Source organism: Trachinotus anak, unplaced genomic scaffold, assembly GCF_046630095.1.
Source record: "Trachinotus anak isolate AG129_WGS33_773 ecotype Australia unplaced genomic scaffold, CSIRO_AGI_Tana_v1 ptg000031l, whole genome shotgun sequence".
Classification (NCBI taxonomy): domain Eukaryota; kingdom Metazoa; phylum Chordata; class Actinopteri; order Carangiformes; family Carangidae; genus Trachinotus; species Trachinotus anak.
This window is the reverse complement of record NW_027273882.1, coordinates 343,877-361,248: the sequence shown is the minus strand read 5'-3', so window position 1 is coordinate 361,248 and position 17,372 is coordinate 343,877. Positions and strand designations below refer to the sequence as shown.

Below are 17,372 nucleotides of genomic sequence, written 5' to 3'. Positions count from 1 at the left end.
GTAGCATCCAAATTAGGTTTGTATATGTGTTCAGTATGTATGCACAATGCATATTAAATGTGTTCCTGAATGTGTTGTTTGTATTCCTGTTCAACCAGCTGTTGAGAGGTAAAACAGTTCAATTACAACTGCTGATTGTTTTTCCTAATGAGAATATCAGCTACAAAAACAACCCCTGTATTTCTTTAATTATTCCCTGCTTTTCAGCATTTTCATGACATTTCAGGACTACCAATGTCTGCAGCTATTTTCTCCTCAGGTCAGAATCTTTTCCTCAGTCCCTGCCCCTTGTTGTTGTTGTTTACCAAAGGAGCTGTTTTAAGTGCAAAGATGCTTTTCAGTGGTGGCTGCAAATTTTTACATGCACATGTTGATTATGAGGCCCAAAACTCTGCAGAGGTTTGAATGTATATTTTGGCAACAAGTCAGGCTGTTGTACATAGATGTTGCTGCTGTGGCCAGCCTGATCTAGTATTAATAACCTTTTTGTTCTGTGTTGAAATTACTCAAAGCTTTACAGTGTATGTATATGATATAGTGAAACTTCTTTCCAAACTCTGCTATGCAGCAAGAATTAGTGTTGTAGTTGTGGATATAGAAAATTGTGGCTTGTGTGAGCTACTGCATAATGAGATGAGAAAAGTATAGGTCTACTTGCCAATAAGAACATAAACATACAATGATAAGTCAATTAGGTGACTTTGCAAATTCTCTGTCATTTAAAAAGTTCCAATTCTGTGAGATTCATGCACTGTAACACCATGATATCGTCTCTTGTGCAGTTTAACACTTGCTCTCATTCATATAATGGCTGCACATGAATTTAAAAAAAACATCATGAAGCAGGAAATCAAAACAATTATAGACTGCATTGTTTTATTTTGTTGAGGTTTTTCACTCTTCTAGGAAGGTGAGTTTCAGTAAAATGTAACATGTTCAGTGTTTGTACACAATAAACCATCTGCACTAAAATCATACAACTGGTGTTTCTGTTAAATTCATTGTTATAAATATGGTTAAAGAGCTAATTGTCCATACTCATACGCATGTATTCTGAACAGATGGTAGTGTTTCATATGGACTTAGGCCTCTGTGAGGCTTCCTTACTGTTGGAAGGGAAATGGAAGGTCAAGCTCAAGCCTTCCTTGACTAACTTTCATATAGAATTGAGCCTCCTCTGAAGCCTGCTGTAGGAAACCATAAACATTGTTATTATACTCGTCCACTACATAAATGAACATGTCCATAATGTACTCAAATGTATTGTGGACCTGCTCCATATTTAGGGCAGAAATCTGGTCAATAACATTCTTTATGCCAAAGGCAAGTTCACGATAGAGGATATTGAAGTCAATGAACACTGCATCTAAATAGTCAGACTGGATTGAGTCAACAAAGTCCTGTGATTTCTCAACGATATACCCTAGGGTGTCACCTATCTTTACTAGCATTGTGTCAAGACTCTCCATATTTTTCACAAAGTCCACTAGTTCATTTAACATTTTCCTGAAGCCTGTTTTGACCTGATCCAAGATCTGGGCTCCACTGATTGCATCACCAATTGGCATGCGTAATTTCATGCTGCTGATCTTCTCAACTAAGGTATTAAAGTAGACCTCCATATTTTCATAGATAATGTTGGTGATTACATCTAGCATAGCTGCAATGCTGCTGGTCAGCTTCTTCAGGACCTCAGGAAGAGTGGTCATCTCATCAGAGCTTGGCAGTTTGAACTGGGTCTCCCTCAAGACCTTGATGACAGCATCCAGGAAGGCTTGGACAGTCTTTTGGTATTCGACAATGATGTTCCTGAAGAAGATTGACAGCTGGCTCATTTGTCTGTCATAGTTGATTGCAGCATTACAGACCTCTGTGATGCGGGTAACAACAGAGTTCTTTAACTCCTCCATGTTCCTTGTGATCTGGTACTTGTCAGCAAACATTGTGAATGTAGAGATGATGGAAGGGAGTCTCATCTTGAGCTCAGATAGCATTACTTTTGGTGCCTCTATATTGTAGGCAATCTGCAGGTTCATCTTATTAGCATCCCTGGAAGATGTTCTGATGACCAAGATGTCTACATCAACCTCTGGGGAAGACTGTTGAATAGAGGAAAATAAAATATTATTTTAGATATATTCTGATTTTGGTATTTAATATTCTGTTGTTTTAAAGGGCAATGTTAATGATACTTACAGGATAACGACCATAAACTCTTGCACTCATCTCAGATGGGACTCTGCCATTGAATTGAAGGCCCAGGAAGCCAGTGGAAGGGGTTGATACTGAGGCACTGATGCTATCTCTTCGAGCAGCATAACGGAGGTTCACATCAGTAAAAGTAGGACTGGTGATGTCCACATTCAGGGTGTGTCGAGAGACACTGAAAGAGAGGCGGCATTGCAAATTAAAAATCCTGACTACTTCTTAAGCTGATATTTATTATGAAGGAACATGATTTGTACAGTTTAAGTAAATGGTAAAGATGAGAAGAAAGAAAACACAGTAGATTGAAAATGTACCTGTCATCAGCCTGGCGTTTTCTCCTAAAATATGAATACGAAGAAAATATATTTATTATGACCTTAAGAAACAATTTGTGTGTTTTTTTTAAACAAATAACAAATGTTACCTCAAGGCCTGGGTAATGATGTGATTGACATCCATGGCCAGGTCACTATGTGTCAGGACGGCCTTGCTAATCATGTTCAGAGCTTCATTCTCGAAGTTTGCAGTAGTGGATGCTATTGAAAGAAATTGTTTTCTTATGATTTTGTGCTCAACACTGCTTGCCACAAAAACAGTTAAATATGTTTCATCAACTTACCATCCATGTCATATTCCAAGAAGACAATGACAGAGGTGGCAGAAGACTTAAAGGTGACTTTGAAGACAGGAGCATTTCCCTCTACTTCAGCTGCTAAGTTTGTGGTGTACAGTGGGCTCACAAACTTGGCATTGGTAGAGATCTTCTGCTTGGCAGCTGTCACTTCAGCAACTGTTTTCTCAAAGATGGTGAGTTCACCCAGGCTGCTTGGCTGAGAGATATTAATCTCAATATCAGCAGTCAAGGAAGACATTGGTGTAAAGTCGATGGTTACTTGGGCAACGTGTTTCCCATTGGTGTTGAAATTGAACAGGTTTGCCTCATTGTTGCCAGCATACTTAAGCACTGCATAAACATGGCTCAGGGAAGCATCAACAGCAAGATTCTCATTTACATCCATGCCAATGACTTTGTTGGTGCCATAGTTAAATTTGGCATCAGCAATAACCTTGGAGGTGGAGCGTAGGCCATTATTATTCAGGTACAGACTGACGTCATTATCAAGGACTCCCAAAACTAGATAGTCCTCAAGCACAGTGCCATCCATGTTTGCTCTGGTGGATGACTCCATGGATATATACTCAAAGGTTCCCTCCAGCTTCAGACTGTGGTCAGTGTCAGCCTTTCCAACAGCCTTGATCATAGGGATGTTGAAAGAAGCCTTCATCTTCAAGGTGGAGAGAGCATTTGCTTTGGTTTTGGTGTCTGCAACCAAATTTTGATTCACTTCCAGATTGAGTATAGGCAGGGAAATCTTTGCAATAGTAGCCACAGAGACTGCAGGTTCAAAAGTTTCAGTACTCATACTGATGGTGCTGTCATGAGTGCCTTCAATGTGACGATTTTCAAGGGACAAGGAATTGGCCAACTTGATTCCTCTCTTGGTGGTTAGGCTGGTGGTGCCACCCAGTTTGGCTTGTAGACCCTCAAACACAGAGGCTGTGGTAGCTCCCAGACGGAACACAAGATCATCTTCAGCATACAGTCCAGCATTGACATTCAGATTGATGATGGCAGACTTGAAGGACAGGTCTGTGATCAGGTTACCCACAGAGGGAATCTGGATCAGACCCATCATATCAACAAGTGGGGCAGTCCGGCTTTTCTGGTAAACAATCTTGGCATCTACATCAACAGTCTGCTCAGTGGTAGTCAAAATGTTCTTCAATCCAGTCTGCTCATACAAATTCAGATTACTGATAGCTGGAGTACGGAAGTCAACAAAAGGCAGATTGAGCTCAGGAATGCTGATGGGTGATGTTAGGAAGTCAACATTGGCCTCACCATCAATGGCAACAAAGATGCCAGCCTCATTTTCATTGTTGTCAACAGTGAAGTTGTAGAACATTTTGTACTGATTAAGGCGAGCCAGGGCTACTGTGTTCATCTGTTGGCTATCAGGTTTGAAGATGGCTGAGTAGTCATTCTGCAGATCTATCTTAGCTGTCAGAGTTTCAAAGATGTTGACCTTGGCATTTCCTTTGTTTTGGAATTCAATGATAAACTCAATTGGTTGGGCCAAAATGTTGATGCTATTGGACAGGACTCCGCTGACTGCACCATACAGTTCTGTGTCATGGTTTGCCTTTAGCTCAACCTTCATATCATAAAGGTTGGCATGTCCAGATGCCACAAGAAGACTGTTCTTAATGACTGGTGCCTCTGCCTCATTGCGAACATTAAACTTGAAGTAGGTAAAGGTGCCTAATTCAGCAGCAATTTGCTGTTTCATCTTTAAGATGGTAGAGTCTGTGTCACCAGAGAAGGTTAGAGTGACAATGCTGGGAGTGAGGGACAAATACAAGTTGCTCTTGTGGTTGCCATCATCAGCATTAACTTTACCAGTGCCTGTATTATCAACTGTTAGAGTGAAGGTGAGGCCGTCTTGGCGAGCAATTGATTTCTGAGTTACACTGGCCTCACTTATGACATTGAAAATTGGGAGGTTCACTAAATGAGTGTAAGTTGTATCAAGAGAGGCAGACATTCCTCCTTCCATGGCAATGAAGGCAGTGTTCATAAAGTCAACAGTGTAAGGTGTAGTGGTGACCTTAACTGTAGTCTTGGCTTGGGCCTGGCCTGACAGGCCATAGAGAGTTACAGATGCTTGATGTTCAACTCCGAGAGCAACATGGTAGAACTTCAGAGTTTCAGCTATGACAACACGACTCATTTTTGGAATTGCAATACGGGCAGTGGACTCAAATTTGTAATTAAGTAATTCAAAACTTGAAGATGTGGCCTGGGAGGTAAAGGCTCCAGTGAACTTGGGTGTCATTTTATTCTCAGTGGAGTTGTGGAACTCAGCAGATGTCTTGAAGGTGTAGATGGGAGTGAGAAATTTGATCTCACCATAGATTTTACCAAAGCATGGGACCATGATCTCACTTGGAATGGTTGGCAGCTTGATCTCAGGAACCTGAAGAGATTTAACAAGCTTTTCTACAGGAACTTGGGGGATGGAAGGAAATGACATCTCAGGCAGAGTGATTTCTGGGAAGGTTATGTCAGGCATGGTGGGAAGGTAGCTCATGGTCAGGTCTCCAAAGAAAGCATCCACATCAGGGATTTTGATGTCAAAGTTTACAATAAAATCAACAAGTTCAATGATTTTCTGCTTGATATCATCTATGGAAATTGTAATGGCTTTTACATTGTGGAAGCCCAGGATGGTGAATTCAGGGATGTCCATCTGTGTTGGGATTTCAAACTGTTCAAGCTTATCCATACTGAACGTCATGGAAGGCACAAAAAGATCAGTGAGGGGAATAGTAAAGGATGGGATGGTCAGCTCAGCTTTCTTCAGTTCCGTAAACAGGCCATCAATGATTTGCTGAATCTCACTGAAGATTTTTTGCTGAGGTGCCAGTGTCCTTATGATCTCAACCATATTGGAGAACATATCAGTGATGATGGTTATGGCACGCATGTAGCACTGTCTCACTGCTTCCAGATAAAACTCAATCACAAATTTGACATCCAGATCTGTAATTTCCTGTTTTACAAATTCAGCAGATCTCTTAAGGTTATCCAGTACAACTTCGTCAATGACATCCTTCACCGATTTTATAATTTCTGCAATTTTGATTTCTCTCAGGCGTTCCATTAAGCCTCTAGCAGAGGATAAGAAAAGATTGACAAAATCTCTTGTTGCGTCAAGTTTCTGGGGGATTTCAAGAGTCCTGATCAGCTCATTCAGGTAAAATGTGTACTCAGCAATAATTTGATTGGCATAATCCACAAAGTCATTGTAGTTCAGTGAGTTAAGTTTTTGCACAATAGTGTCAATACATATATTCAGCTGTTGAATTATATCCTTGACTTCAGTTGATTTCAAGTAGTTGATAGCACCCTGGAAGACTTGCACGAATCTGGCAGGTATGTCGGCATCCTTCACCATGTTGAGTATAGCACTGATGGTTTCCTCAATTCTGAACTGCTTGATGAGCTCCACAGCGTTTTCCAAGACAGCTTGAACCTTTTTGTCAGCCTCAAACTTAACAATCATCTCTCTCATCTTGGCAGAGAATGTGTTGATTTTACCTAGGATGTCAAGGTCTTGAATCATTTTCCTAATATAATCAGTTATATCAGAGAGAATGTCTGTGGGAATCTGACGAACCAAATGCTCAATGTGAGCTTTGAAGTTGATAGATGAAATTATTCTCTTCATCATACCAGGAACTTCCTGCATGTCAAAGGTCTCAATTATTTGTTTAATATCTCCCATTAATGTTAGTAGGATAGCCTTGATATCATACTTGGCATCAATGTCATGCAGGAATGCAATGTTGCTGCCCTCCAGTTTTTCCAAGTCTATCAGTTGGATCATCTCTCTTATGGTATCGATCACATACACAGCCATAGCCCTGATGTCATAATCTTCATTAAAGGCATTCAGCTGTTGCTGTATATTCTGAATGAGGGTCTCAGGGAAGGTACCACTAACAACAATCTCCTTCATCATACCAGCAAAGTGTTGGATGTAAACAGTGAGGTCAGCCAGCAGTTTTTGAATAGAATTCTCCAGGTTTCTCAAAGAGGCCTCCACATCCTCCATGGAGATAGCATATTCTTGGGTAAAATCATTGAAATACTGCTTCAGTTGATTTGCCTTACCGTCTATATTTAGTTGAGAAACAAAGTCATTCATATTCTGGGGAAGAGCTTCAAGTTTAGCCCTTATCTCCTCATTGTTGATGTAGACTTGCAGTGTCTCTGCAATACGTACAACAAAGTCCTTGACACTTTCCAGGAAAGCAGGCAGATTTTTAATGAGAGGGATCTGAATTATATGACTGTCCATGTTCTTGTCATACTTGAGGAAGCCAGAGATTGTGAATTCCTGGTTGTCTGTGGAGTCTGTGTTGAGTATGTTTGTGAGGATGGTGCCAGAAACTTCAATTCCAGTTCTCTCAGCAGTATTATAAACACTCATGTCCTGGTTGAAGGCATGCTCATTCATTTTAGATTTAACTCTAAAATTGGTCTTCTGCTCTTGTAACGATAGAACAGTGTCCATCTTGTTGTCCAATGTGGTTTCAAGGGAGTAACCATTATCGAGCTGCTGTGTGACTGATGCTCTGTATTCATGTGAACTAGCAAAAGCCAGGGGTTGCGCTCTAAGGAGGAACTTGCCATAGAGCTGGGCACTGTGCTTCCCATACATGCTGATGTCTCCATTAGCATTGAAGATGGCATCAAGGTTGAAATCAAAAGGAACAATGCTGCAGCGGATGGTGTGATCAAAGTGCATTGGCTGTGAGTTAAAACGGGCATCGTTGATGATCCTAGCAGCAAGACCAACAACTTCAAGCTCAGTGTTGTGGTTCATATGAGTTCCAAAGAGTTTTGCTGTGGTGCTACACTTTGCATTAGCAGTCATATCAGCATAATTTAATTGATAAGTGTGTTTGATCTCTTCCTCACTGTAGATGGCTTTGAGGCTTCCAGTCATGTCCATCTTGTAAAGTTCTGCCTGCAGCTGAGCCTCATTTATGAAGTTGGCAGCCAGAAGTTTCAGGTTGTTATTAACATTTGCAGAAGCAGTGTAGGGTTTCAGGTCAATAGTGATATCATGAGTGTAAGAGACATACTCACTTGCTGAGGCTTCAGCCTTTGAGTTAAAGTCAAGGCTAGAAAGTGTAATGATCAGAGTGTTGGCATTGTCAACCTTGATGTCCTGCATTGCAGCCTTGTTTGTAATGGATAAAGAAGCTCTTGAAGCATCAAGCCCAGCATTAAAGGTGTTTTCTAGGGATAGGGGGCTCTGCAGGTCGGTTGTTCCACTTATAGTCAAACCATCCTTGTTCATCTTCAGAATAGTCTTGTGAGTAGCTTCATTCTCAAGAAGCTTCATGGAGGCATCACTGTTTACAGCCAGACCATTTGTATCAAGAGAGGCAGTGAGCAGAGAGTAAACACGGTTTTCAGAGAGGTCTGCATTCGTCTCCATCCTCATGACGACTTCACCTGCACCAGCAGAAGCTTCGGCTTGGTTGCGGATCTTCATACCAAGAGCAAGGGCATTTGCATCACATTTTAGTGTCAGCTTGTTGTCTTTGAAGGAAAACTCAGCAACGTGGGTTAAGATGTCTTCAAAGGCATTGGTTTTGGACACAACTGAGAGTTCACCATTGGCAAGGGATGCTGCAATTGTGTTCTGGCCCCTAACAATTGTTGAGTCAACCTGAACAGAAGAATCAATCTTTGCTTCTGGTCTGAATGGGAAGATGGTAAATGACTGGGTTGAAATGGTCTTGCCGTACAAGGGTCCAGCCTTGAACATTCCCTCAAAGTTGTTATCAGCAGAGATTTCTTCAGTGTTGATTCCAGCCATACCTGTATGCTCTAGTACAAAATTGAGACCAAATGGACTTGTGGCTTCAATCTTGCTGTTTGTTCTCCAGTTGATTTTATCAGTGATGGTAGCATCCTCGATGATACTAACACTGGCTTCAATAAATTTATGGGCCAAAGAGCTTTTCAAATGGGCCTTTATGGAATCAGTAGTGGCCAGCATTCCTGAGCCTGAGTCGAACACAAAAGAAAAAAGAAGAGTTACAGAGTGTGATTCATTTGTTCTGATACAATGTAACAAACAAAAATATTCACAATCCCCAATTTTACTGTAGCATTGTGATTGAGATTAAGTCACATTGTATCGTATCGGTAGGAGCAGAAAACTCTGATCATTTCACCAAGAGTGAAAAAAACACATAATTTTAATTGCGAATTAAACATGGATGTAAGGTTGTATTATGGATATAACAAATTCATTAATAATAATTACTCTGAAATACCTTCAATCTTTATTGAAAGGATGTCAAGTGGTGAGGTTCCTTTCACATCAAACTTAGCTGAGTAGCTTGGTGTTTCCACAACATCTTTGCCAGCAGCCATTGAAGCCTCCATGTCATAAAGGTTGCTCCTCATCAGAGTTGAAACCTCAGCTTTGCCAAAAAGAGGAATTGACAGAGTAAGGCTCTCAGGCACAACAAGCTCTGGGATGGGAATCTCCATGGAGACGATCTCCAGTCCAAACTGGGGTAAAGACACACTAGGTGTGGTCAAAGCTGGTGGGAAGTTAAGCTCCTCTGTTGACTTTCCTCCAAGGGGGAGAGGGATAGCAATGGTGAAGCGTTCATCGTTGAAGTAGTAAACAGCCTTTGCCTCACTGTTAAAAACACAAAAGTAAAATGCATTAATGTTTTGGGAAAATACTCGGATAATTTAAACATTTACCATGGAGGCCATCACACTTACGTATTCAGGAACAGGGTCTCTGGCAGGGAAATCTCAGGCATATCAGGTACTCTGAAGTTCTGAATGTAAGGGAAATCAGCACCGTATTTTTCCATGTAGTTGTTTGCTGCCTACAACAAGAAAACCAGTGTTTTATACAGTTATTTGTTCACAACTGAACAAAGAAAACCTGAACCATTGTTACTGAAGATTCATACCTCCACAAACTTCTTGAAGATGTGACGGACTTTCATGTCGGTCTGCCCAACCTGCATGTCAAGAAGTTCGTTGCCATAATTCTGAAATACGTCAGCGTTTGGCAAGATGGTGGTCTTAGTGTTCACATCAGACTTCATCTCAACCTCAATCTTGTTGGAATCTGCAACAGGAGAGATCAATGAAACTAATGTACTTTAAACACAATGGAATTTAACATTTTTTCTCAAGCAAAATAGAAGGTTTGTAACTACAAGGTTTTGGCTTTGATAACAGAAATGTTTAAAATCTTTTTGTCTCATTAATTATCCCCTCAAATGGAGTCGACTTATATGGCCAACAGTGCCACATGATTGGTTTTTTGGTAGCATATTTGGGTCCCAAATTTTAACCACATTTCTTGTAGTGTTTCATGTTTCTACATTTAGGATGTTATTCAGCTTTTTGAATTAAATGTTATGTAATAGTCCCTAAAAAGGGTACAACAGGGAAACACATTACCATATTTCATTGCAATTTTCTGCTCAGAGGTAGCGTCCATGAACTTGATTTCACTCTTAAGCTCCAATTCCAATTCTTCATCACGTTTGATGTTTGCAGTGACAGTGGCATCAGTATTGATTGAAGGGACGAGAAGCTGGACTTGCAGCATACCTTCCTTCATGGCCTTTAGACTGAAAGATGTACCAGTAAGTCAGTGTCATCTCAATGATGAGGGTGACATTCATGTATTATGTTATTTCATGAGGATTTGTGGTTGATTTCTTACTTGGCACGGCCAACCAGGGAGAGCTGAGGGATGTTCTTGTTTATAAAGTCCAGAGAGACGGAGTGAGTTCCTTTGCCCTTGGTGTTTCCATCAACAACACCCAGCCTGAGTCCAGCCTCCACATCGTAGTCAGGAATCTGGATGTCAGCTGTGATGACATTCTTCCTTCTGTTATATTTCATGATTGCTCTGGCTTCAGTGGGATCTGCACCTGTTGTTGGCCAACCAGTAGATTAATATTATACAACTCTGCTGAACTTCAGCACATTTCCAAATTTTGCTAGTAATAAAATGGAAAGATTTTTCTACACTGTACTGTACCTTCAGCCCTCAGAATGATCTTCACAGAGTCAACCTTCTGCCGGCCCTCTTCTCCCTCCCTGAGGAGCTCGTAGGCAACAGTGGCTGTGTACTCAGTGATTTCACCAGTAGGGTGGAGCTCCACAGCAAACCTATTAAGATTAATTTAACATTTCTTAGTTAGTTTATTTAATTGACTAGACCATTGTTTGGCTGTGTTTTAGAAAATCTCACTCACTTGCTGTCTCCAGTGAAGGGGAAGTAGGGGGCTGTCTCTTGAGAGAAAGCATCAATGTACTGCAGAGCTGTGCAATATTTCATTCCAGCGAAGACAGGAGTGCAGTCATTAACATCTACCTTGTCCATCACCATAGGGGGAATGGTCCTCACTTCTGATCCAGTTACTGCCACCAGTGTGTTTCTAAATTTTAAATGTAACAAAGTTCAAATGCAACTGACTGATTTTTTTGATTTTAAATGTGGAAAGGTTGATGACACAGACAAAAGACTGTTGCACGTAAACCAGTGGTTCTTAAAGTGGGGTCTAGGGACCCCAGGGGCCCTTAAGGCAGTTCTTGGGGTCCCCAGCAAAAAGGGTCCTTGATATGAAAAAGTTTCAGAACCACTAACTTAAACTATACACAAACATGTTTCCATAATATCTGAAAATTCTACTTAGACTTACGTCATTTTGATGAGCTTTGTAGGCCTCATTGGTGCAGGAATGGTCAGCTTGACATTGTCACGTCCCATGGAGATCTTGGCACTGAGCCCACTCTCATGGAAAATGTTGGTGTGCATTTCTAATCCAGAGTTGACATATTCAGGGATGTGGGAGCCAACCTGAGTTACAAACTCAATGCCAGCGGAGGGCATGAAGGTAATTTCACTCTGTTTGGAAACATAGGAGAAACAGTTGTGTTCTGTGTGCTCTGTATGCTGTGTAATAGAAAAAATTGATTGGTGGCATTTAAACAAATTTATGAATAATTACCATGTCACGGGCAACCTTAAGTCCACCCTTGATACCAGGGGTGAAAGTACCAGACAGAGCAATCCTCAGAGGCACACCAGTAACAGTAGGCAGGAAGAATTCATTGTCCATGAAGATGTAGTGGGCAAAGATTGTGTTGTCAGCCTTAGTCATCAAAGCCTTCATTAGCTGTGGCAGAAGAAAAAGCATAAAATAATAAATAATAATAAACAATAATAAATAACTAAATATAGAACATTTCAAAAGACAATAACAGTTTTTACATACATCGCTAGGGAACATCTTGAACATGCTGTCAATCATCATGGCAGCAGAGTAGGCCATCTCCTCCATGTCATTGGTCCTCAGATATCCCAGCTCATTTCCCAGAAGTCTCAGATAAACCATTGCCTCAGGAGACTGTGCGGCACTCAGTTCCCTCACCAGTTTGTTGAGGTTGCGTCCAATCTCCCTCATCAGGTTCTGGGATGCCTATATGTATAAATGCCCATATTGTGTTGCTAAATTCATCACAATTCATCACCAAAATCCAGCCTCATAATTCCGAATAACATATTTTTCTCTGAATACCTGTCTCTTCATCCTGTCCTTCTTCATAGCAGGCAGCATATTCTGCAGGATCTCATTAATTCTGAGTGGCATGTTATCAGAGACAAAGTACATTGTCTTCAGGGCAGTGTCAGGGAAGAAGCCATTCTCTCCAAACAGGGCATCAACAGTTGGCTCAAATCCTTTGCCCTCCATACCGATCTGTAAAGGTTACAATTTTTTCACTGTCAAAACTTCTTGAAAAATTGTCTCAAAACATAATTTGAACCAAATATGTTAGAATGCTTACCTCCATCATGTCAATTTCATAGCCAAATGCCTTCAGGGTCATTTCGAGCATGAGTTCCTTGGGCAGATAGCTGGTACCCTCAAAGATCATGTTGCCCTCCACAGATCCGATCTTGTAGTTGCGAGAGAACTTGGTGGGGTCCATAATGGGTCCAATCTCATTACCCTGCAGGGCATCACGAATCTTGTGTCTCAATCTGTGGAAAAGAAAAAAAAATGTTAAAGTTAAATCAATGATGGTGTTTCAATGAGGACAACTGCGCACTATTTAGCATATGAGGTGAAACAACAAATTAAGATACATATAAATATATATCTGCATTTGCTTTTTGCTTACTCTTGGGTCCCAGGCTCAGTTGAAGACAAGATGTTAGTAATGTGAGAGATGACAAAGCTCTTGACTTGTTTGTCCTGCTCATTGGTCAAGGCATTAGCTAGCTGGGCCAGTTCACTTGGCTTGGGGTCCTTCATAAGTACCAGATATGCAGCAATACGCTTTTGCATAGGGCTGGTGCTGTCCAAAAGCACTTGCATGAGAACCTCTCTGCCCTGTGATCAAAAGAGGTCAATACAATCAGTATCAGTAACAGTAGAAATAATGATCCAAATAAGGTGTCAGACCAATGAAATAGTATGACTTGCCTCCTCAGGGACAGGAGTCAGCCTATACACTTGGATGGCAGCCTGCTGTACAGCCAGGGAAGCAGCAGGTTTGTTCACACACTGGATCACAGCAGATCTTAGTGCAGGACTAGCAGGTACCACAGCTGGAGCCATGTTTCCAATAACCTAGAATCAAAAGTGATTATTGTCTTCATTGGGCAGAATCTAAATTCAGACATGCATTCAGAAGTCATCCAGGTGAGGTCTTTTTTTTTAACTAGCAGTTGTAACACATTTCCTTAAACAATCCACTTTCAAATGCACATCATGCTTTCCCTGCCTTTCAAGATAACAAATGGCATTTTCCATTGAGCATACAGTTATTCTGCACAGTTTATCTCCTTAGTTTGGCAGTGATACTTTATTGTACAAATAATTTTTGCTGAGTAGCCCCTAAACAATGGATTCTCCTTTACTGCATTTTTTTATAATGAAGGATGAAACATATTTTAAGTCTAATCTAAATCTAATTTGTCTTTGTTTCTGACAATGGCAAGTCAGTTTGCATCTGAGGGACTGAATTGCATAACATATACATACCTAAATATATGGAATTCATACTTTAAGATAACATACATATTATGGAAATAAGAATTATCTAATTTTAATTGTATACTTTATATACATTCAAAGTATGTGCTGCTGCTTATTAACCCTGTCATTTTCATTTTGAAAAACTAGGTGAGACACCTACCCTCAATGTCATGAAAGTGTTGTCCTTGTCACCAGAACAGTCACCCAACTTAGCAGCCATGAACTCAGCCACAGAGTGAATCTCAGGGATCAGTTTTCCTTCAGCTTTGTAAAACCTGTTGAAAAGAAAATAGAAAAAAAAATCTAATTTAGCTAGAACACAATTAAGCTTTTCTTCTGTGTGGAATGAAATGTGGTTAACTTCACTCACCTCTTGACAACATTGCTCAAGGCATACATGATGGGCTTGCTGGACTTGTATTTGGCCATCTCGAGCATGTCGTTGATCAGGAGGGCAGATGGATTGGACATGAGTCCCAAAGCAAAAACAGCGGCATCAACCTCGATTGAGGAGCTCTCTAAGGTCCTGAGGATCTGCATGATGGCACTGCTGCACTCAGGGGTTCCACACTGGGCCAGAACCTGGTAGGTCAGCACACGGGACACAGCAATAGCTTCAGGAATGGCAGGACTCAGGGTCTGAGCCTTCATTCCACGGACCATGGTGACAAGCCTGTGGAAGAGGTGGGCCCTCCTCTCGCCTTCGGTCTCGGGCAGATTGGCCAGTTCTCTCAGGAGGTTCAGAGCTGCATCTTTATCCTGGACAACACTCTTGTCCTCGACAGCCTCCATGTGAAGACCCTTGACAATGTCACCTGTCACACACAAGTAACGTGGTTGTAATGAGTTACCTTTAATGACCATTTTACAACAATCAACTATAAATCAAAACAATACAAATTAAATAAAGGAGCTTACTGCATTCAAAGACTCTGTCGTTGTGAGGAGAAACCTGAACCAGGGTCAGTTGTTGCTTTCCTACATTAGTAACTCCATATTCTCCCCTGTAGGAAGAAAATAAATGGTTAGAAATAGTCATACATCCCATAAGTACGTACACTTTACTAACAGAGAATTTTATAGAGTGTATTATACAGCTTAACTTACTTGTGTGAGAAGGGAATGAGCATGTGGTTTTCAGTGCAGGACCCAGAGGTCATGTGTTTCTTCTCATTGTCGAACTTGTAGTTGCAGGTCTGGGAGCTTCTGACCAGCTGAGCAAGAGGGTAGTGCTGAAAACAGACAAATAATGATTTTTTTTTCTAATTTACATAAGCCACACTGGCTGCTCTCACAAACATAAAATAATTCTTGTGTACCATTTGATTTTCGATTTGAGACTATATTGAGCTATAGCACAGTAAATGTGGATAATGTAAAGATGTCAAGGTTGTCATAAAGCATGTCTTTTTTTCAATCAACTCTGATGATTTGAAGTTTAAAGGTGCCCTTCAACCCAAGTTTGTTCAATGTCTTACCATGCCAGAGATAAGTGCCAGGGGGCTGGTGTGATCTCTCATTGGGACAAATTTGTCACATCTGGACAGATCTCTGGTAAGGCTTACGTCAGTTGCAATGTTCTCTCTGGTGTTGATGGAGTAATGGGTCTTGCACTTGCCATGGATAGTGGGCTAAAATGAAGATGGTACAGTTAATTAGAGGAAAAAATATATTTGTATAATATACTATAAAAATAAATCTTTAATTTTTTTAGTAAATCCCATAGTATAGTTAACATTGATAGAGGTACTAAATATTTGTCATGATGCCTTGGGGATTATTGAGCATTTTCTCGCTAAATTAATGTACCATGTTCTTGTTCTTGTCCTCCTCCACCAGAGGCACAGCCAGGGCAGAGATGATACCCCTCTTGATATTCAGGATGGTTGTTGTCTCACCATCCTCAGGGTACAGTTTCACATCGTATTCACCCTCAACCACAACCTTCAGAGGATACCTAAAAGAAAATGTGGGATATTTAGATTTAATTATTAGTGCAAAGCCTCCAAAAATACCACATTGATGATAAAATAGTAACATTTATGCAACAGAATGTGACACTTATTAGGAAACTATTGATGAAAGGCACCTCTCCATTTCAGCAGCAAAGGCGTCAGAGCCAGGTGCAGGTCTGAACACAGGGTTGCCCTCTGCATCAATGTCAGCCACCTCACTCAGGCTACAGCCAGTGGTGCGGACGATGAAACTGCAAGTCTGAGGCACTTCAACTTCAACCTGGGAGAGAAGATAAAAGTTTTGTGTCTCTCACTCTATGAGTAAAAGGCCAGGAGGATGATTGTGAAAGATTTTTCTCATACCATGCAAGAAGCCCTGGGTCCGTTTTTAAGCGGTGAGGCTCCATTGATGGAATTCAAAGATTCAGCTTCATATTGGTATTCATACTTGTGTAGGGTCTTGTACCTTTTAGACACTAGAAGACAAAATCAATGATTACAATAGAGCATAGATTTTGTATGTAAAAGCAATCTATTTACTCCCACGAAATCACTGTAAATGTGTAGACTGGATGTCAGCACAAAAAACAACCTTTTGAGTTTAGATTTTGATCACAGCAAGTAGTAACTTACACAGGCAGGCTGGCTGATCTTCATCTTGGGCAACTGTTCAGAAAAAAAATTAATAAAAAAGTTTTTATTAATTGTAATGCAATATGAATGCCTGTTAAAATACAATTAAATGTACCATAACTACAATAATTTGTATGTGTAAAATTATTATTACATGGCTTTACACATATGTGGGTAATATTTTACTTTTTTTCTTAAAAAAAAACTAATTCTAATATGTTATCTTGAAAATGTGTGATAATATATGTTTAAAAGTTTGAAAAAAAGAATATTTATACAATTTAGGAAATATTGAATTTACAGTAAAACAGTGGGATAAACAAAAAAAAACTTATACTGTTAAAATATGCACAGTGTTTTCTTAGAACTACTCACAAGCCAAGGCAGATGTACTAAGGAGCAGCAAAAGGCAGAGCTTTGAGTCCCCCATGATGGGTTTGTTGAAGCGCTCTCCCTTCAACGTTGGCGAGTACTCAGACGAGACTGATGTCTCGACTTCAACTAAGGGCTTTTATACCCACAGCTGGGGTCTGTAAGAGGACTGGGAGGCACAGACAGCAGTTTGAACGCTCAAAGTCCACCCCACCCTCCTGTGTGGAGGGACAAAGGGAGAAGGATACCTATATCACAAAGCACAGGCTTACAAAACTGATCATTGGTGTTTAATATTCAAAATGTTAAAGTTTAGTCTTATCAGACACTTGAGGTTTTATAATACTTCGCTACTGTTTTCAGTCACGTTGGTTTGTCTAGGTGTTGTCCCGTAAAAATTTGCTTACATTTGCTGTTGGATAAATATTTAAATGGGAATTATTGTATTTCCTGTGATTTACTGTTATAAATAAATATTAGACTAGAGAAGCTTGTCTTGATTTTAAAATCTAGGTAAAATATTTTATA

General features: G+C 40.4%; 1 protein-coding gene across 1 annotated transcript; it reads right to left on the bottom strand.

Annotated features, from left to right (window-relative positions):
- Nucleotides 1–859: 859 nt before the first annotated feature.
- Nucleotides 860–17,017, bottom strand: apobb.1 (apolipoprotein Bb, tandem duplicate 1). The gene is made up of 29 exons (XM_071468053.1): nucleotides 16,848–17,017; nucleotides 16,473–16,505; nucleotides 16,203–16,315; nucleotides 15,974–16,119; nucleotides 15,694–15,841; nucleotides 15,363–15,515; nucleotides 14,992–15,116; nucleotides 14,803–14,888; nucleotides 14,255–14,699; nucleotides 14,045–14,159; nucleotides 13,330–13,476; nucleotides 13,025–13,236; nucleotides 12,689–12,884; nucleotides 12,421–12,600; nucleotides 12,118–12,321; nucleotides 11,851–12,018; nucleotides 11,542–11,747; nucleotides 11,095–11,277; nucleotides 10,878–11,008; nucleotides 10,557–10,767; nucleotides 10,289–10,461; nucleotides 9,790–9,950; nucleotides 9,593–9,702; nucleotides 9,130–9,503; nucleotides 2,828–8,857; nucleotides 2,633–2,744; nucleotides 2,523–2,546; nucleotides 2,197–2,383; nucleotides 860–2,099 (listed from the first exon to the last, which is right to left on the bottom strand). The coding sequence occupies exons 1-29, from the start codon at nucleotides 16,900–16,902 to the stop codon at nucleotides 1,104–1,106; spliced, it is 11,424 nt and encodes a 3,807-aa protein (XP_071324154.1). The 5' UTR covers nucleotides 16,903–17,017; the 3' UTR covers nucleotides 860–1,103.
- Nucleotides 17,018–17,372: the final 355 nt, after the last annotated feature.

What these genes read in the sequence shown, in the direction of transcription:
- apobb.1 (XM_071468053.1), bottom strand. Translation starts at nt 16,902, where the DNA reads ATGGGGGACTCAAAGCTCTGCCTTTTGCTGCTCCTTAGTACATCTGCC. An exon ending in GAAAATTGCAATGAAATATG is followed by an intron (nt 9,951 to 10,288) that starts GTAATGTGTTTC and finishes CTCCTGTTGCAG; the next exon opens with ATTCCAACAAGATTGAGGTT. An exon ending in GAGACCCTGTTCCTGAATAC is followed by an intron (nt 9,504 to 9,592) that starts GTAAGTGTGATG and finishes TGTTTTTAACAG; the next exon opens with TGAGGCAAAGGCTGTTTACT.